Below are 21,837 nucleotides of genomic sequence, written 5' to 3' on the forward strand. Positions count from 1 at the left end.
GTAAAGCTAACTAAAGCTAACACGACATTTGCTTTGTGCTACATTACCAATTCACTCTCAGTTGTAGCCACTTACATTTTACAGTTGCCAAAATACCCAAATTAATTCAATGGAGCCTCCATTATTTGAATCAAGTGTGAAAAATAAAGTGTTAGCCATGAGTCTGCTACACCTGACTTATTTTTCCCTTTCAAATGTCACGCAAATCGTAAAACATAAACTGTAAACTGATGAAGCTACGTGAGCCGGCAGTGTCGAAAAATGGTCAGTTGCATTGAAGTCCAATAACAATGCAAAACAACCAATTCACATGATAATGTCTGAAATTACATACAAGTTGATTTAATATTGAAAACAAAATATACAGTAGTCACTAGGCTTTGTGGTCTTGTGGCTTTGAGAAAGACTTAATCTGAAACATGATATTTTTTACAAATCTACTCGTTGACCACAAGGGGTCACTGGTTGTACGCAGACAACTCTTTGAGAAAAGGCCAATCGAAACCAACCTCAACCACTGGTAAAAGTATCTGCATCATGGGTTGAACTGACTATAAACAACTCTAGAAAACTCTCAGAAGTGTCCTGATAGAAGATAAGCAAGAATGGAGAAACACAGTATCAAAAATAAATACAGCGAAGCTAAATACGTGTCAGAAGAGTTAAAAACATGGTCAACATCGGCGTGGCCTTCTTCAGTGCCTGCAGAGGCTTTACAGATGCTGTTTCCCTCAGCCTCAGGCTACATGTTGTTTTAAGGCGGTCAGCTCTACAGGGTGAATGACAAGAGTTGGGGTGAAAACTTTACTAAGTGAGGAGGAGGAGGAGGAGGAGGAGGAGGAGGAGGAGGAGGAGGAGGACAGGCCTGACAGTACGCTTCCTGCCTCGAGGAAAGAAGTTGCACATTGTATCTTGAAGTTGTTGTTAGTTCCAGTGCCAGTAACAGCTGAGACGAGCAGCGATAACACATGTTTGAGAGTGCTATTTAAAAGCCGCTGACATGTTCTTCCTCCATGTTCTTGCCAACAAACTTATGAGTGTGTTTAACAGCTGACTTCTCTCAGGTGTTCAGCTTTCAAATCACTTCAGGGAGGAAAAAAGTTTAGTCCCAAGTGAATTTTTGTAGTAAATGTGATCATTAAAAAGTGGAGTCTTAAATAGGGCTACAACTAACTCCTGTTCCTTACCAATTAAATCGCAGACTACTTTATCAATTCAATTTTATTCATTCAGTTTGTTTTATAAAATGTCAGGAAATAGGGGTAATGCCTATAAAAGTCTCTAAGCCCATGAGGACTTACTCAAACTGGATGTTTTATCCAACCAGCAACTAAAAACCCAGATACCAGATGTACTATCCTAGACTAAAACACATCAACTATTCACATCAGACCAGCTGGAACTGGTTATTAAAGAATTATCTAAATGATCAATTGCTGTTTTCAATTGGGGACCATTGACCATGATAGCTGCCTCAAAAGAGTATAATGTCAAATAACCTATTACCCTTATCTATGCTACCTAGTAGTTGTCTAACAGGACTTGTGGAAGATGGCAACATCAAATTCGACAACAAGCACAGCAAGGCAGGCTGCTACTAATGCTAACATGGCTAGCAGCAACAAGTTAGGTAGCTTCACTGAGACTCCAGACTCCATGGCAACGAACGTCCCGACAGAACTACCAGTTACTTTGGAGAAGGCTATGCAGGAAATAGATCGGGTTAGCAGCATTCTGCAGGATTTACAAACGGATATCTAAATGATGGAAATATCAAAACGACAGGTTTGAATAAGCTATTGTCATACCCAAAGCACTGGGCAGAAGAAGAGATGCAGCGGGCACGCAGCAAAACAATTTGGTCAGACACTCTGTCCCAGCTAGTGAGTGCGACAGCTAACTAGCAACAGTCCTGTCTTTTGTGCTCAGGTAGCCCAAACTTGGAAGGTTTATTACCCTGCTAGCAAGGCAGAGCTAGCTGCTTATCCCTGTTTCCAGTCTTTATGATAAGCTAAGCTAACTAGCTGCTGGTTGTAGCCTTTTCCACAGAGATATAAGAGCGGTATCAATCTCATCTAATTCTCAGCAACAAAGTCAATATATGTTATTAGAGTATTTACAAATAAAACAAAAAATATTAAAACCAAAAAAATCTCCAGCTAATGTTGTAATTAAAAACTTGTCCCTCTGTTTAAGCACTACAGCTGTCACAGAGAGCTTTGTCACCCCTCCTCCAAAAATATAATTGCACTGATTTTGAAATAGCAGGTGTTGAAGTTGGCATCAAATTGAAAAAAAAAACAATCCTGGAGGCCTGCTCCACTAGTGAAAGGACCAGTGAGACTTGCATGAAGCAGGGAAGCTACTGGAACACTCCCAACTGTAAGGAGGTGATTTTGAAGCTTCTTGGAATGAGCTGAGAGACATGTGCTTGACATCCTGGACTAGCAGCATAGTCTATAACCGAGCGCCGGGCAGTAGAGAGAAAACAGACTGCAAGATAAAGCAGAGAGGAGAAGGAGAAGAAGAGTATTCCCACGGTGCAGGATGATGTGGGATGTGAAGTGAAAATGTGCAATTTGGTGTGAAGATTCATTGTTAAAGTTAATTTTCTTTCTTTTATCTCTGACACTGGCCGGTACAATGAGACAGGATTCACCGGAGACTGCCGCTAATGTTGTCCACTATAGTGATGTTCTATGGCACAGACCTGCTGCTAAGTATCTCGCTGACCGTTATGAAATTGCTTCTGTAGCACAATTGGGGGGAAAAGCTGCAAATCGGTCTGAACAAAGACGAAGTGAGGAGCAAGTCACAACAGCAAAGAGCGGGCAGTTATGGGTGAAACAGAAAGGCATACGTGTTAGATGAGGTAATGCTAAATCTCTTTCTCACCGCTGACAGACAAAAGTGACAGTAATATGAGGTGAATTTGCATAGCAGATGTTCCCCTACGCAGGGCTAGATTTATTGAACTAGCAAACACTGGGATGGCTACGTGCCATCTGTCATACAGCAGCGGCAGATAAATTAAAAGTAACAGCTGTGAGTATACTGTGGAGGTAAGGGCAAGTTATAGCATCTTGCTCAGAGGAGGAAGAGATGCGTGTCAGGGAGGAGATGGAGACGAGAGAGAGAGAGAGGGAAAGGGAAAAGGCAGAACTGTTGCAAAACAGACAGAAGGAGAAATATTTTCAGACTCACATTCACTCTGAGTTATCGGCTGTTTATCATTTGTATTCTCCATTCGTCAAAAAGTGGCTCGCTGCTACATATCGCCATAACTCAGTGTAGCTGTACGAGCCCACGTAAGATTTGTTTGTGCTCACGCAGGCGGCGTGAATTACACTTTACACTTCATCATGTATTAATTGTAAGAGCTATTTGTTCTCATACAACTCTTGCAGAGGCATAAATCACAGTCGTGGGAAAAATGATTCCCATCTTTCTTTCTCCTTAAGTCAGTCTTTTTGTCTTCTTGCTCTCTCTATACCTAGCCATAATTCACACAGCAACCCACAGCTTTTGTAAGAACAACATTAAGAATTAATGTGTTCATCATGACACGAGCGTCAAAGTGTTTTAGTCCGAGGGCAAAACTCAGACTTTGCTCCACTCCACTACGTTCAGTCAAATTCAAACTGTTTTAAACCGCAGCATGAGCTGAGGTGACGGTACAAACACTAACTGTGGATGACATTAAAGCTGCCGTTAATATAATACACTGAAAGTCTGCTAGAGGTGTAGCAGCACAAAGAACGTCTAATCATGATTCATTGTGAAAGTGCCTTTTTCATTAAAAAAAAAAAAAAAAAAATGTTTTCCCTTGTTTAAAGTTTCTTACTGGAGGGATATTCAACTTTTCAAAGTCTTTCAGTCTGTGAGGGTTAGTTAGAGATGAAGCAAAACATCATTAAAGTCACAAGATAATCATCAAGCTCGTCTCGCACCAACTCCAGAATAGCTTCACATCACTTCTGGTTGACTGTATGTCGTGCATTAGACTTATAGAAGTGATAATTAGCACATCTGCCTCAGAGGCCTGATGTACCTTTCTACATCCCTGGTGGTAACGTGTTGTATTTATTCTCACTACATATGATGAATATGTGTCTAAAATGTGTTTTCATACATTTATATTTTTTTCTGATGCTGTTGATGATGTTGTACTCGGGGCCATTTGGTCTCCCCTTCCCTTTTACCCAATCTCAGGAACGTGGGTTGTTGAGTGTGTATTTGAGTGTCGGTTTGCAACAACATTACCAACACCAAAAGACAAATTTGCACATGCTCTGATGTCTGGGAAAAAAACAAAAATCATCTTCATATTAGGAAAGAGTGATAGCTATAGTCAATGTCAACCTGGTAATCATTGGCCTACATCTGAATAGAGCCCAACCAGGAGGCAGATATTGATATTTGAGACTTAAAGCTGCACTAATCAATCTTTTTTTTTATCAACAGTGGGTCGAAAACAACACACCCAACTCTTGAGTTCCCCTCAGCTCTCATCAACTGTTCTCGGCAAGAAAAGACACTAACCTGCCCACAGTTAGCAGCTAGCTGGTGAACATAGTGGCTCATTGATCAGATAAATAGCCAGATATTTTTCTCATTAGCTGGCGGAGACCAAAACAGAAGTAACAGGTGAACGGAAACACGACTGTAAATGAATGCTGTGTCTACTGAATGTGGCTACTGTTTGCTAACACGTTAGCCATATCAGCTTTATAAGGTGTTATAAGGTGTCCATGTTGTGTTTACAACACGCCAGATTTCACAGTTAAAAAATAAACTTGTCAGTTCTATTAGGTGGACGCATTATGTAATAATGGCACTTTCTAAATTACCTTAAACATGTCTTTCAATTCCTGTACTGTATTTTCTTATTTATAATTGTCCAACTAGTCAGCTAATACTGGTGTATGTGCGACAAGCCAACTTCAGCTGATGTATCGGCCAGGCTCTAAGTTTGAACACCGAACTCATGGCCTTTGTGTTATTAATATTTATGCCTTACATATATCCTTAGTTACCACTCCACCACTACAATCACCCCAGCATCTTTTCTTTATGAGGAAACGCTGAAATCGCTGCGAAAACGAGCAGGTAATGCCTTTCAAATGAGTTCGAATTAAATAATACAGCCCACTAATCTGATTCAGTCTAATTCAGAGTTTCAGAGTATTCTTGGAGTTGTTGCTGCTATTTAACACAGTGACAAAAAACTAAGGTCAGACACACACACACACACACCTACCTACACACACACACACACACATCAATCATGAAATAACAGTGCAGGTTTTTGAGTCACACCTGCTTCAAACCACAAATTGCCCCCCGTAATCATCATCTGTCTCTTTGTTGCAGCGCCGGTCCCTTCACACCAGCCACACAGTGTGTCAGAGCTTCTCGAGGAACACCTGGCAATAGCTTAGTTATTGTGTTCCCTATAACCAATAATGACTATCTGTAAAAACAACAATGACCGTGGCAGGATGCAGTTTTCGTGGGTGGTGTAGAAGTCCAGCACTCAGGTTTTTTAACTTGTAGATCAAGTGTTTGTGCTGTGGGAAAAAAGACTGCGTATAACTTCACAGACTATACCTGTAGTTTTTAATGTTATCAAGTAGTTAAAGCACAGCATATGGTTTTTGAATGTATTTCCTTTCTTTTAGGCAGCTACTTATTTTCCCGCTGTTTGTGAATGCAGCTCATTAATGTCAGCATTTTTAGTAAGTGACTTTAAAAGCTTTTGAAGCTGTTTACTTTTCAAAACTGCCCCTGCTTGCAACTGTATTACCATGTGAGGTGACTTCGTTTAACACCAAATGGGTTAAATCGTCACTGTGATGTACGAAGGTTTAATCTTATTTAAATGTAGGCACATAATTAAGACAAAAAAAATGAAACCCACTTCAGTATAACACAGCCAGTCCCAGTCGGCGGTGCCGTCCAGAACACCTGTATCCTGGTGCGTCTGCGAGGCGTGCTCTCCGTCACTGCGGGGGGACAGTTGGTCATGAACTGCGTGTCCTCCTCATCGATGATCTAGAAAAACAAAATGAATGGAATATTTCGTTTTAACATGTGAAAAAACTGCTAGTTAAAGAGAATCCAAATCACCCCAAGCAGTGGATTAGATAACCATTGCCACAGGGAGCAGCTAGCCTTGCAATGCAAACCCACAACTGCACTTCTCTAAAGGGGCTCAACCCTGAGACAGATGTTATTTCAAGTAGCATATGCAATACGTGATAGATCTGGTCTTTGCTTACAAGTTTGAAAAGGTGGAGGTGGATGTAATGTCCGAGGATCGTCATGACGAGTCATCTTATTGCGAACCGTGAACGTCTGTACAAAGTTTGGTGCATATCCATAAAGAAAGATCTTCACTTCTACGTTCTCTTCTAGTTTCAATGCACACAACTTCAATCTGCTGGTGGCGCTGAAGACTGAAGTCATTAGAATTCATCCACTAGGGATCATGAATGTACGTAGCAACTTTTCATGGCAACTCAATTAATATTTTCCAAGATATGTTACTCCAAACTGTAATTGTAAAACTGCTGTTGGCACTAGAGGAGAAATCAGGGGATCACAAATGTAATTGAGACTCATCCACTGGGAACCTGGAATGCCGATGGCAATCCATTAAATAGTAATTGAGATAGTTCGGTCTGGACTAAAAGGGAGGAGAGACTGAGAGGTAAGACTAGGAAACGACTGGATTTATGCAATTTTGTATATTACTACTACAAGACCGCTGTCATAACAGTTCTCCCTGCGGCCCTGTCCAGACCAGGCATTAACATGCGTCTCGGGGGATCCAATCACATCTGGACAGCCCTCAGTACAGATGTGAACGCAGCCGAGATGCATCGAGGACACATTTGATATCGGGAGCGGGTCTGGGCCACATATGGCCACATTCTTTTGGCAGTTTGAAGGACTGTCTACTTAACTGAAGTCCTCCGCCACAGTCTGATTTATATACATATTTTTATGGTGTTTCCCATACATATATATTGTGGCAGCTCGCCACAATATCAGCATTGACCTCCACATATTGACTTTCTATTTTCTTTTACTATTTCAAATTGGTAAAATCTTATTTCACTGTAGAGCAGTGTGCAGCACATTGATTCACTCAGTCCCTCCTTGTCCTTATCTCTCTCTCTCTCTCTCTCTCTCTCTCTCCCTCTCTCTCTCTCTCTCTCTCTCTCTCTCTCTCTCTCTCTCTCTCTCTCTCTCTCTCTCTCTCTCTCCCCCACACAAACACATTGACAGCAGACCTGTCTGTCATAGTCGAACTGACTGAAAACAATAACACATTTGGTCTTTGCAAACAGAAACGAAGTGCGTGTCTATTTTCATATGGAGCGGAGAAGTGAGATACGATCACAAGTGGTCACTCGAGACTCGAGAAAGATTTTAACTCACTGTGAAGTGACGTACTTAAGAGTTGTCCACTTGTGATCAGATCACCTGAGACGCATGTTTGCACAGGGACTAACTGTGCATTTAATATTCATTTATTATGTTGAAAACACTTTGGTAATCCAGTTTTTATTTAAAATGACTGATTGTTAAACTAAAAATAAAGACTGTGAAGGTTTATCAAAACAAATAAAGGAAACGTCCTGTTTTCTGCCCATGAAGTGAACAGTTCCCAGGCTAACAGAAAGGAGGATTAAAACAACGTCGCTTTTCTAAGGCCAGTATAACCAAAACTAATACTTGTAAGATTTTATCAGAGGAGCTATTCCTCATAAATGTGTCGTGGGTGCACAGAGGGAGTAGTCTTCATCAGTGTTCAGTGTTTTATCTTCTGTGCTATAGTGGGAGTTGCAGATTGCAGAGATGAGTGCACTGTGCATGTCTGTTACAATATGGTATCAGTTTGTAAAAGAACCCATAAATAAACTGTGTTTAATATTAAGAGCAGCAGTAAGAGTAACATGATTGATCTTTGATCCAGATTTAATTGTTTTTTGGGGTTTTTTTTTTTTTTTTTTTTAAACACAGCTTGAGTCGACAACAAAGTTGCGTGAAAGAGGACAACTCTCAAAGTCCCAAAGAGGCTTTGGATAATAACAGTCTTGTGTTTTCAAGATGCGTCTAGGCCATTCCCCTCAGTACTTGGCCCTTGTCAGACATTTTTAAAGACTAAACACACACAGAGACAGAAACACACACATGCACCCATGGCCTATGACCTTAGCTAGTGTTCTCCAGCTGCCTCGGCTCAACAGTAACAATGATTCCCAAACTGTTGATAGGACATTAAGATGGGTACAAAAGTCACAGACAGCTCTTTCCTTCCTTTCTTTCTTTCTTTCTCTTTCTTTCTTCTTCTTCTTTTTTTTTTTTTCAAGAAATTCTTTCCGTGTTTCTGTCTTTTTCACAGTTTGGTTTACTTTGTGTCACCAAGACTGAAGTTCTGTCAGTCAAAAGCAGACACAAACAACCGGCTAAAAGACAGGGAGAGAAAGGGAGACAGAGAGCGGGGAGGGAGGAGGGAGGCGTGAAACAGATAAAGGGGGGGAAGAAGAAGAGAGAGAAACATAAGAGAAGAGGAAAGCGAAGAGTTTTGTGAGAGAGGGGAATAGTGAGATAGAAAGATAAATTGAAACAAATTGCACAAGAATAATACTTAAACACAAAGCTGCTGTCTAGACATGAAAAAAACAGCTTATTTTCTTTCCCTGACGCTGTCGGCTCAGATCTTCACATCCACAGCAAGAGTGTACGTCCATCACTGTGTTCAGGCTCAGGCTTCATTTGTCTACTGGGCAGTTGTGCAGTCCTTTTAATTACAATAATGATAATAATAATAATAATAATACAATCAAGTCCTAATCAAGACCAGACTCATGACAGTCCAGTACAAAGACAGCCAATCCGCTCCCGCTTTAAGTTGCACGTCAGCCTGCATGACGTACTGTGTTTTATTTCACATTATTTGAACTGTATTGTAACTCTTGCATTAATGTCTTTGTTTACTGACAGAAAACCGCACACATACTCCTTTTGAATGCAATCGCCCATCGACCCGTCCTTTGAGTCCGCCTCTTATTCTCCATGACGGGGTTGTGCTACAGAGAGTTCATCCCGGCCGTCGGTGGTGTTCTGGCCGACACTCGGGGCTGAGAGCAGTGATAAATACAACTGGTGCCTTACAGTCCTGCAACCCAGCAGTTATCTCACTTACATGTGCAAAAAGTCGAGCCCTACAACAATAAAGATAAGTCCCGAGTCCTAAACGTTCTCCCTGTTTTTCCCCCTTTTTTATTATTTATTATTTTTACACGTCCGGACAGGTGAGTCCAAAAGTCTGAAAACTGGGTTTAAAGTCACGACAGCCAAGTCTAATCTGAAGACAGGCAAGTCCCAAGTTATGATTTCTATTTAAACAAGCAACTAGGAACAAGTTGGACACATTAAAGTTTAAAGGCATCACTTGTATCGGGGGAATGTGCGAGAGATGGAAGGACAGACAGACAGAGAGAGAGAGGGAGAGACAGACAGACAGAGAGAGGAAGAGAGCGAGTGTGGGAAGACTGGCAAAGGAGCGTTTGTTTTCATTGCAGAGGCTGGCATGTCTGTGTGTGTCCACGGTTTGTCTATCTCAATCTCTCTCTCTCTCTATCCCTCGCTCTCTGTTGAGACGGTAAACACAGATGCTTCAGAGTGCCTGCACAAGCAAACGCAGAGCCCTGTTCAAACACACACGCACACACACACACACACACACACACACAACACACACACACACACACACACACACACACACACACACACACACACACACACACACACACATCATCACACACACAAAGAGACAGAGCGGGAGACGGACAAGGCAAACCCTGGATTTAACAAACACCCAGACTCCCTGGAGAAAACTGACAATAAGCGTGATATTAGTGTGCGTCTGTGTGTTTGTTGGTCACTGTGTACACACACACACACACACACACACACACACACACACACACACACACACACACACACACACACACACACACACACACACTGCAGGTTTGTAATTAAATGCAAAGCAGTTACAAAAGAGTGTATACAGTTAAAAACCTTTGGGACTTGAGTGCAGAGATGAAACTTTTTCGGAGGAAAAACGCGGCCAGACAGACGGATAGATTGAAATGTCACGTCAGCTCTTGAAGATGAGCTTATTTCAGAGAGTAACAAAGTTCTCTTGTCTCGATGAAGACCTCGGAGGCGCCGACATTTTGCCTTGAGCTTTCCATCAATCAAAGCCGTACTATTACTGCAGAATACCGCTGAGATCTTGGGGCTATCACCGGCATTGCATCATATTACATTTTGTGTCTGAGCCACCCAAGCAAAGCAGCAGTGTCACATATCCAAACAGCTACTCTGTATAAAAAAAAGAATTAAAAAAAACGGACTGTGTGTGTGTGTGTAGGTTATTTCCTAGCAAATGGAGCCGATTCTGTGGCTTTTGGCGTTCAATTACACAAAACAACATCGGAGAAGAGGGGGCGTATTGTTCATTGGGTCTGTTTAATCTAAAAATGACCCCCAAAGCTTTTTAAAATCCCCTGTTTTTCAGTTATATCTACATATTTAGTGTTGCATTGCTTTGTCGAGGTCAATTTAAGGGAAATTTACAAAGTTTCTATAAGCTGTTTTGCTGTCATGACTGTCAAACCGAGGACTGTGTGTGTGTTGTTTGTGCTCATGCAGACTAAATACGTAAATGGACAGTCTGTCCTACTTGTAAAGGGAGCTCAAATGATTTCTTTCCTGCCTTTCTTTAAGTCTGTCATCCCCTTTTCTCATCTCTGTTTTTCGTTGTGCGAAAGCTCTGACGTTATCGGGGCTTTGGTGTGAAAAGCTCTGACAACAACAGGCAAGTCTGTCACCTTGACTGAAGAGCGCACTCAGGGAACAGACTACACGGGGAAATACAAATGCAATGTGTAAAAGAGAAAGACTTTCTGTGACACATGCTAGCCATTTACAAGCACCAAGCATTCAGCTTTTTGACCTGAAGTGTTGTTTTTACCTGACCCGACTCATCCACTTATCATGCAGAGGTTACTCTTTTCACTTCTGCTGTGTGCAAATAAAATAAATCAAGTATTATTTCCGACTGCTATCAGACACTGTCCTACCAACAGACGACCCCGGGTCAGTTGTGCAAGCAGCTCATTATGACCCAGTAGTGGTCGTGTGAGACGACACCAGTCTTTTCAGCAAATGCCACAATTAATTAATCATCAATTAAGTAATTATGATGGGAACAAAGGAGGAAGTCCGGTGACATTGTTATGTAGCGACAAAGTCAGTGGGAGGAAGCCGGGTGGAGGGGTCAACAAAACACCTTCTCTAACTTTACCAGCATGTTTATTATTGTAACCATGACAACAAAAGTCCTCTAACCTTATTAAAGTACTTACTTTAACTCAAACTGAGATCCTAAAAGGAGTCATTGTCTTTATAATACAAGAGGTTTTAATATACCCTCTAAGTAGTGCTATGTCTTCAGGGAACATTGGAGGGTTACAGTGAGTCGCTATCGGAAAGTGACGAGCCGGACCGGAGCTAGCTGGTTAGCATGCTAACTTCAGTAGAAGGAAAAGATGTGATAGAGACAAGAGTTAACATCAGTGTTGATTTCCACCACTGGCCACAGCTCTTGGAGAGGAGAGGAATAAAGTTTGATGCTGAATTCGTATCGTTTCTCTAAGTAAACAGCTGTTGATGCTAACGCTAGCTAAGTAGCAATAGCAAAACTTATTAATAGCTGCTTTAACTAAACCAAACCAAGATGTTTTTGTGCTTAACCCTAACCAAACCTTTACCATAGCTTGGTCACATCATAAAAGGGTTCCCCCAGACCCCAAGTTTTGTACAAAAGTTATTTTTTCATCAGCAAATCAGTTGCCCCTGTCAGTTACTGGGTGGTTGACCTCGTTTGACTCCCTTGTGTGCCTAACCACAAAGAAAGGGGGCAGCTTCAAGCCAAACAGTTTCATACATTTTTGAGGGAGTATCCTCATAGCAACAGGGAGCCTGACTCAGAGGGTATCATGGGTTCATGTTCAGTTTAACTTTTACCAAAGTGTGCGGCCAATATTGTTCTGAACAAATAAACATGGCCATTGTGCATGTGGGCACATGAAAGCATGAAAATGGTTGACTTTGTGTGCGCCTACTTGTGTGTGCGTGTGTGTCTGTTTTCCACACTCTTTTGCCTACTCAGTTTGTTTAGGCTATTGTCAATGAGAAACAGCATGAATAAACTAGACAGGCTCCAGCTCAGACCGAAGCTGAGTCACAGCGCTGTTGCGGCTGCAGCAGTCGCCCTCAATCACTTTTGGCTTTGAAACATTAAAACATAAGTGGTGACATTTTCTATGATACCAACGGTAATTACTTTTCTTTTACAAGTAGTTTTGCTTGACCTATTATTCCAGTGGTGCATATCCCGCCATGATTTTACACAATACGGTACAATTAAGCATTTGTTTATCATGCTTCATGATGATGTTTGTATTCAGATGGAAATGGTGGGATATCCCCATTCATGCCAATTATGTGAAACTAACACTGTTTGCTGTTGTTGAAAATGTTTATGCACCATGACTCCCCACAGATCAGCTGTCAATCAAACAGCGTTTGTGGTAATGTGGGCTATATGAGTGGCGTATTTTGTCCATTACAGAAACCCAGAGTTCAATTACTGATAGAGCTATCTTGGCTCTTCTATGTTTGTGGACTGAAAATTAAAGGTCCTATATTGTATTGAGTGAGATTTCCATGTCGTCTTTGATTATAAAGCAGGTCTAGGTTCTATATTAATACTGTGAAAGTATCAAAGCGCTCAGTCCAGAGACAAACACACACAGCCTGTATTCAGAAACTGAGCCTTCAAACGAGCCGTCAGGACTTCCGCATCTTGTGATGTCACAATGAAGCAGTGACTGCCATCAGCCATGCCCCAAGCCCCGCCCACTTTGACCCAGCATCCAACAGGATGCAGGATTTGGTTTCTCTGACTGTTTTACCTGAAAGCTGCTATATTTTTATTCGATCACTCAGAAAACAGCTCAGAGCCTCTCTTCTGATTGGCAGATTGACAGATTAACATAATGAGAAAGGAAATGTTTTTGGATGACTGTAAACATCCACTTTGCTCATATCTCTTACATCAATTCACAATACTCCCAAAATGACCCTTGAAGAATCACAACTGAATCCCTATAGAATCATAGATTGCATTAAGGAAGTAAGACGTACGAGAATTTGACTCACACTCATAGTCTTGATGCATTATGTATTTAATATTCTGTAATCAGTACAGAGTACAACATTATTTATGCAAACCTCAAGCATCTGAACAAACCAGCTTGTCAGGCATAATAAATAAAAAAAAGTTGTGTAAACTATTCTCTGGCACCACTGGAAGTAAACAAGCAGACAGTTGTCCTTGCAAACTCCTGTTAATCAGAAAACAGGGAGGGGTGTGACACTCAGGGCTCCTGCAGCGTGTATCTATCTTTTGGTACTTAGAGAGGCAATAATTACTTTAGGATCACATTTCAGGGTGATTACGCTGCCTATCAGGTCACCATCATTACAGCCCTGCACACATCCTATATGTCCTTTTCTTTAAAGCCCTCTAAGCTCTGCTTGGCTTACATAATTGCCTCTATCTAAAACCTATGACTTAGCTATGGCACTTTAAACTGATTGGGTTTGTTTATCCCCGGCTAAACTCAGAACCCTTGATAATCTCTGCAGAAAAAAAGAAGATAATATCTCATGTCTGCTCATCTCTTCCCTTATCCAAACAAGCTCCGTTTGTCTCCCTGAGCAATAACACATTGCTGGCCTAGATAAATATGACCCACGTCCCACACTAACGCAAGGAGGGCTGGGAAAAACACACACGCAGACCCACATGTATACCCACATGCCCATTTGGTGCATATATAAGCACAAAGACACACATTTCCAAGCAGACAATGGCTGCAGACACAGTGGGATACTGAGCCTCTCACATTCACACAGATGCACGCTCACAGATAGACTCTCCAAGGTCTGACACATTAAGACAGAAGTCCTTTAATGGCGGTAACAGGGACAAACAGCAGATTATTGCTTAAGGAAAAAAGCAATGAGCAGCGACTCTCCGTTGTGGTGTTTTAGTAAAGCAGCAGGCGGGCACATTCCAGGACAGCTGCCAGAAACAACCCAGTACCAGAGAGCAAGGAGAGAGACCGGCCGTACGGGGAACCACAACTGTGTTCATTTGGCTCCTCTTCCACTGCCACAATAACAATGGTGACATTGCAAAACTAGCCACATAATTAACTTGTGGAAAGTAAACTGTCAGGAATATGAATCGTTGTCTTCAACTTAATTTTAAATAAGCATTATATCCCCCCCCCCCCCCCCCGATAAAGAGAAGCTGCGTTTGATGGATTGAGGTCATTTAGATAAAAAGCCAGAATCGCTGTCATGCTGCATCTTCTCTCATCAACCCTCTAATATAATATGGGACACAAAGGGTTGGCGTATTTAATAAATGAAATCATTCTAAAGCTCATTTCTGATACTAAATGACTCCAAAATAAAGTTTTCATTGAGATAACACTGCGGTTCACCAGTCTGGAAACACAACGAGAATGTGTTCCCAGATGTTCAGACTTTAAAGTCAACTTTTCAGAACTTTTCAGATATATTCTTTCAACACTTCACAGTGTTTTCACATGTCAATGAGGATGAAAGTGTCAATTACATCTGTAAATTAAAGAACAAAAAGTGCTTGATGGATTTGTCAATACTTGTTAACACATTTCAGAGCCGGATTGTCAAATTTAATTTTGTTTCGAGCTCAGCACACACTGTTCCAGTTTCTGCTCCCTGGTCTCAGCCTCACTCCAGACTCTGCCGGGACACTGAGGTGGAGACCGCGAGGTGTTTATTGTGCAGGGAGCAGAAATCGAATAGGGGAGAGACGTTTGCGTTTGAACTGTTAAAACCAAAAGCGAGTTAGCCGCGCTGCGTGAGTGCCCATCAGATGTCTCAAAATTTCCTTGATCCGGAAAACCAAAGTCCTACTGTGAGCCACAAAACAATGTGGTCACTCTGGTATCTTTGCTTTCATGCAACACACCTGCTGTGAGAAACTATTCTATCTTCAGGCAGGATCACGCTCTTTGCACTAAACTCCAAGTAAAAATAAAAAGTCCAGACTTTCTTCAACTTTCTTTATCCTGTTTGAAGATCTCATTCAAAATCACTCTCAATTTGTCAAAATGAATTTTCACAGACGGATACGCAATTTGTTTTGATTGTTGGTGTTTATTCTCCTGTGTCATTATTGTTTATTGATGCCTCACTTTTTTATTCTTTATCACATGCTTGTTATTTGTTTCATCATAAAGCTCGGTGTAAACACGCAAAGGTTGCTCATTATAATTTAGTGGTTGGAAAAGGACCCAGAGGCAGCGCTGCTGTGAGATGCAGAGGTCAAGCCAGACTTTTACACCATATCAAAGGATACACCCCCAAGACGAGCAAAATGACTGAATAAATTCATGACCGAACACTTTAACAAATTAACTTCACTTTAGACAAGACGAAATACTTCTGGTTACGTCTGTCATTAGGAGACACTGACATCTGGTACCATCTGATAGTTACTATAGACTGACAGTGAATAAATAAATGATCTCAAACGCACTCAAAGAGCCAATAGCTCTGCCAAGACTACACAATCCTCTCTGTGATTTTTTCATGAAAGTTAATCTCATTTTCAGGGGCAACCTGATGTTGAGTGTGCGCACCACATGGGCTCAAATGCCCTGAACAGCGAGTCCCCGGTTCGACTCCCGGCCAGCTGGACCATTTGCTGCGTATCATTCCCCTACGCTCTCTCCCTGCATTTCCTGTCTGTCTCCACTGCTGCCATCAAATAAAAGCATAAAATGCCCCTGAAAAAAGAGAATCTGGAAACATTGAACGGAGAGAGACGATCATGGGAAACGCATGGCTGGTTTTTCCATTGTAATAAGTGAAGTAGTTTATAAGAAAACTACAACAACAAAAAAAAACTGCAAAAATTGTTCATGTTGCAGTTTTAAAAAAATGAATTTTTCCACCAAACTTTATTGAAATCTGGTCCAACTTTTTCTTTTTTTTTTTAATGTGGTCACTCACTAACTAACAAACATCTGCAGCTGAACACATCTCTGGTGGAGGATTTAGTGACTTTCAGGATCCATGACATGACTAGATACGGACACACTTTCTGTGCACTTCACCTGATTTCCTTGCCCTTATTGAATAGATTACACCAAGGTCTCCTACTGCACTGAAGCTCTAGTGATGTCCCTCACTTTGGATAAAAAGTCTGCCAAATGAAATGAACGCTCCTGTGCACAACTGGCTTTCATGCTTTTGGCCCCATACTTCCAATAAAGGGATAAAATGAGATTTTAGAAAATAGTGTGTTTCCACCTTTGAGGTAACAGTTTGTTTCAACATGGCAGACCCTCCCTGCACAAAGCCACGTCCACAAAGAACTAGTACCCCCAGTTCACTGTGAAGGAACTGACTGGCCTTTAGGATGGAAATAGCAACTTGCAACGCGGGGCTTTATCACCAAGGATCAGTGGCCGATGGAACTAATGCTCCTGTGGATGAATGAGGAGTGGAGGTTGTCATAGCAGCAGGTTAATGCCCATGGTTTTGGAGTGGGTGTAAAAAAAAGTGTCCAAATACTTTTGTTAAGCTGTCCACATACTTTTGGACATATAGTGTCGATTACACTCCAACTAATCCAGTCTAATACATGTCATAAATCTCGAGTCCATGAAGGTTATCATGTTCAGATTTGTTGAAACTGTTGGAGAGGCGTTGATTTCACTTTGTGGTCACGCGAGACTGCGAGCAGCTCATCACCACCCTTAGGTTGGCGTTTTTGCTGAGCAACGTCTAGCCGTCGTGTGAGACAGCATCAGTGTTTATAAAGCAAATGCTGTTAAATAGCAATAATGTCACACAATCGTTATCTGAGTCGGTCACTGTAGTTTCCGTCAGCGCTTTCAGAGCGTCAGCTAAAGACCGATGTTGCCAACGTGAAACAAGGAGGATCATATTAAAGATAAAGAGTCGGGTAAATGCCTCACACTCACTGTTCAGGCTGCAGCAGCATTACTACAAGATCTCAGCGATCATTATCATTTGATTCAAAGTCAGAGGTTCTGGTGGAAACCTGGTGAATCCTCTCGTCAAACTGTTGGCTACAATAAATCAGCCTCCCGCTCTGTTTGGCGAGAGCCTGGTGAGGATGAGCATGTGGAAACACAGCTACAGATGTGTGTTCCTGTTTACACTGAGCGGGAGGTAATTGAGGAAGTCTGGCTCTCTCTTCAGGAGCTCTCTGTTGCTCAGTAGGAGTTGTGTTACCACTGAACTTAACATCTCACATCTCTCTCCTGCGTTCTCTCACTCTCTCTTTATCTCTTTTCTCTCTGTCCTTCCCCTTCTTCCCTCTCTCTTTCATCCGTGAGAGAAAATATCTGCTACTTAGCGGGAAGGATGCCATGTCAGCCTCCCCCCTGGAAGAGCTGCACCAAAGAGGCAACTAGATTCTCTCTTCTTCTCCACCACAACAGGAGAGCTCAGTTTCCTATAGCTTCATCCAGGGGAACTGTGTTGCATCTGTCAGCAACACCTCCTTTAACCTCCATATCAGAAGACGGCGGGGGAGCAGCTAAGTCGACTCCCATGTGCATTAAAGCATGCAAATGAGTTCATCTTCTGCAAACTCTCCCAGAAAGCTCAGAGCACATTCAGTATGCAGAGAATTTTTTTTTTCTTCCTCTCCACACCTGCTTATCCTTACCTGGAACTGGCCGGCGTAGTCATCGTCTGTGGTGCCCTCTCTGCCCTCCTTCAGCGCGATGAGGGTGAATCCTCTGAAATAAGCAGGGCTGGTTGCCAGGAGGACCACTGTGGAGAAGCAGAGAGAGAGTGTGTGTGTGTGTGTGTGTGTGTGTTCAGTCCACAGACACAACGAGAGGTAAAGAGACTTTACACTGACACAGGGGTCACCCCATGATGATGTGAAGAGACATATGTATGAAAGCCGCAAGCCTGTTCAGCATCGGCGTGATGTGGAAGAGTGAGGGGCTGTAAACAAAGGCTTAGCATCTAACAGTAGAATTGAAAAGAGGCTATAAATCTCACGCAGGGAGTTTAGTGCAGGGAGAACAGGCCAGGAATGGGAGCCATATAATGAGATGTGGGAAGGATTTTATTCGACTCACCTTCATGCCCTAACCTTGCATTTTCATACCAGCCCATTTATCTTAAAACTTGCCCCCCAGCACTGAGAAGACAGATGTCAATATTTTCAATCTCATCCGGTTCTTAAAAAACTTAACTTATGCGTCACATAAAGGCTACGAAGGCTTGGGAAATAACTTCCTTTCCTTTCCTGTGGTGGTGTCCTTCACAGGTCCCTGGTAGCTGATTAGAATTTAGCCCTGGATTGCTAAAATGTGGTGTCGCGGCCAAAAAAATTGCAAGATCAGGAGTATGATCTCAGTGGGGAGATTTTAAGACAAGGTGACCTTTGATTTTCATCCTTGTTCTTGACGCCTGTATCAAAACTGTAGTTTGCCAGGTCTTATTATTGTATTACTGAAAAATCCCACCATCCTCCCACTGGATTTATGTCAATCATTATGAATATACTTTGGGTTTAAGACGAAGAGAGGGTAAAAGTTTTGTATTTTGAACTGAAAACCACTTAGTGCTCACTTCTAAACTCATCAAGAATCTCCACGAGGAGGCCAAAGGTCTTTTTTTATGAGGCCAAATCTACCAGACAGGATAGGGACTAAATTTGTAGGGGTCAGCTTAATTGGAGCCATATCTGTGTGTGTGTGTGTGTGTGTGTGTGTGTTGTCCACTTGCTTGCAGGAAGAGGAGAGGAAGTGAATATAGGTCAGACATTATAACACTAAGTAGCCTTATCAAACCGCTGCTCTCCCTGCAGAGTAGGCAGGCTGGATAGTTTGGAAATTGCAGCCTCCAGGCTGCAATTTCTAATAAAAATTAGGATTATTGTGCTTATTACTCATAATGTTTGCGAGTACATGGTGGCTGGATATGCTCAAGCTCTCTGGAAATTAAAATAAAGACAGAGGGAAGAAATTTCAGGGTGCACTTTTCTTTTTTCTCCAACTAAAATAAACAGTCCACTTGTTAAATTTTGCGCAGGTTTACGCGCGTAACGGGCAAATGGACAAAACAAACTCTACCTCTGTAGGTCCTGCCAGGTTGGTAGGTTTCCGGGTCCCCCTCCACTCTGAGCCTGAACTCATGGTGTCCATCCTTCCGGGTCCCATGGGTCGGCGCCCGGAGGATCCGCCCGCAGTACCCGTCCGACCTGCCTCCGGAGGGCTCCTCCACGAAGGCGACGGCGTTGCATACAAAACTCGTGACGAAATAGTACTGCAAGAGCAGCAGATGCAAATACATTCCCATCTCGGAACTGCAGCCCGGAGATGAGAGTACAGTGGCAGTCCAATCAAAAAGAAAAAAAAAGCCAGTAGTGGAAAGGCGAAACAGCGGAGAGAGGATCTGCTCCTTCCGCACAAACTCCCACCAAACTACAGCAGCGTCACGGTCAGTGAGAAAGGTGAAGGCAAGGAGACGGAGACGAGCCCATCCTGAACTAGAAAGAGCGCGTCTGGGGCGCACCACGGTGAAGCGGAGAGAGGCACTGCTGCTGCTGTTTCCGGATCAGTCTGTGGTGTTGACAGAGCCTGGAAGCAGCGGGGGGCCGCCAAATAACCGAGCGCGGGTGCACGCGGCTGTCTCCTTGACTTGAGGCGAGGGAAGGTCCAGACTGGAGCTCCGCACTTTAATAAGAGCCAGCCCTCCACTAATACACACACACACACACACACACACACACACACACACACACACACACACACACACACACACACACACACACACACACACACACACTGTCTATGGGAATCTCACACATGGAGCTGCCCCTTGGGGGAAAAATCCAAATGTTGAGCCTGCTGCTCAAATACGACAACACATTTAAATTCTCTATAAACTGCCGGTTGCACGGGAGCTGAAAGACATCAGGGAGTTAGATCTGTTCATTACAAATTCATAAGTGAGTCGCATATTTACATTAAAAATAAGCAACAGAATTTGTGTTTATTCATCCTCATCTCCTGTGCGCATTTACGCATTTTTGTTCCAAGATTAAATCACCGCATTTTCATGAACGAATCAACAAAGACTAACATTTCATTTCACTGAAAGACACGATGAAGTTAAATAACGTCAGTAGAAACTCCACAGTGCCCACATAGTTTGACCAATTGGTCCTGTCCTGTGCGTATTCAGGCACTTTCTGGTGCGACGTTGTTCCACGAAAAAATGCACAAGCACAAGAAATGTATGTGAGGAATATGAAACAACTGGTGCGCTTTCTATACAACACAGAGGCAGCACACAGTCTGCTACCTGCACCTCTAATGAGGACAACAGACAACCTTAAATGTTGATTAAATGTTGATCAATTGAATTGCTTTCTTAATGATAAATCATTTCAATCTTAATAAACCTTATACAAAGTAAGTTGTATCAACATGTGCTGTCATTTCATTTGATAGTTTCCTTATTAAATGCAGACTTCTCTATATGGAGATCTGCTGTATGTGAAGCGCCCTCAGTTTTCCTCACATCTCCTCACACAGACTATAATCCATTGTAAACGCTTTTGCAACATAGTCATGCACTTACACTAAAAGACAGTGTTTCTTGGCCAGCAGGTGTCGCCAGAGTGTGTTTGCACCTTCAGGTCCTCTACAGCTACTTAGTAAATTTGTCACTCTCCTTATCACTGCTCGCCTTTACTCCTCCATCTCCTCCTCAAGTTTTATTATAGTGTAGAGAAAAAAGTACGATGGATTATGGAAATGCAGAGGTTTAAGTTCTCATATTGAATGTGTAGTTCGGACTCAGCTGAAGCAATAAGTTGAAGTTTGATGATATTTTGATCCATTTCCTTTTTTTAAATGTATCTTGTTCCTCTACAGCATTTTGTAATCTTCTTGTTATTCTGGATGCATTACAAAGAAACTTGCACAACTTTGATGAACTAGCCTTTCCTTGTTTATCTAAAACATTACAATTATGATTTACTTGTGCTTTTAGGTAACAAATGTGTGTTTATGATGAAACCTCACTGAAATGAGCTTCATCAAATAAGTTTTCAGCAAACTGATTTGTTCAAGTTTTTGCGTCCACATGCCAAATGTGTGTGTGTGTGTGTGTGTGGATGTGTGTGTGTGTGTGTGTGTTAGTGTCTAAGCTGGGGAGAGTTACCTTCGTAGCTGAGAACACTTCTCAGAGCAGGAGATGGTTAAACTAAACAACATCAGCCTGGATGTCACAGTGTGATAGATCCCATCTGGAGTGACTCTGCACTATAAACTGTCTGACGGATGGCTGACGTCTGGAGCGTACCCTTGACCGAGACATGGAGTCAGAAACAACCCGCTGACCTTTCAAAATGAATACAACCTGTTTGCACACCAGCCAGTAACATTCCTGCATTAAAACATCCAACTTTTTTCCTCCAGCTTGAGGAAATCAGTGTTGGTGTGAAATCTTCAAGTCTGTCCTCCTGAACTTCATGTGCTGATTTTTCTTTTTTTTTTTTTTCATTCAGCTTGCTGGCTCAGTGTAGCTTTCTCTTATTAACTATTTCCTCTTACACATACATCTTAA

General features: G+C 42.2%; 1 protein-coding gene across 1 annotated transcript in view; it reads right to left on the minus strand.

Moving 5' to 3' along the window:
- Nucleotides 1-19,810, minus strand: part of LOC111222511 (spondin-1-like) — an 81,385-nt gene extending 61,575 nt beyond the window's left edge. Inside the window, exons 1-3 of the mRNA XM_022746268.1 lie at nucleotides 19,335-19,810; nucleotides 17,912-18,018; nucleotides 5,921-6,054 (exon numbers count right to left, since the gene is read on the minus strand). Coding sequence (XP_022601989.1) covers nucleotides 5,921-6,054; nucleotides 17,912-18,018; nucleotides 19,335-19,560 — 467 coding nt within the window. The 5' untranslated portion in view covers nucleotides 19,561-19,810. The remainder of the gene's footprint in view (nucleotides 1-5,920; nucleotides 6,055-17,911; nucleotides 18,019-19,334) is intronic.
- Between the last annotated feature and the right edge of the window lie 2,027 nt (nucleotides 19,811-21,837).

Source organism: Seriola dumerili, unplaced genomic scaffold, assembly GCF_002260705.1.
Source record: "Seriola dumerili isolate Sdu_G_001 unplaced genomic scaffold, Sdu_1.0 BDQW01000097.1, whole genome shotgun sequence".
NCBI classification, from domain to species: Eukaryota; Metazoa; Chordata; class Actinopteri; order Carangiformes; family Carangidae; genus Seriola; species Seriola dumerili.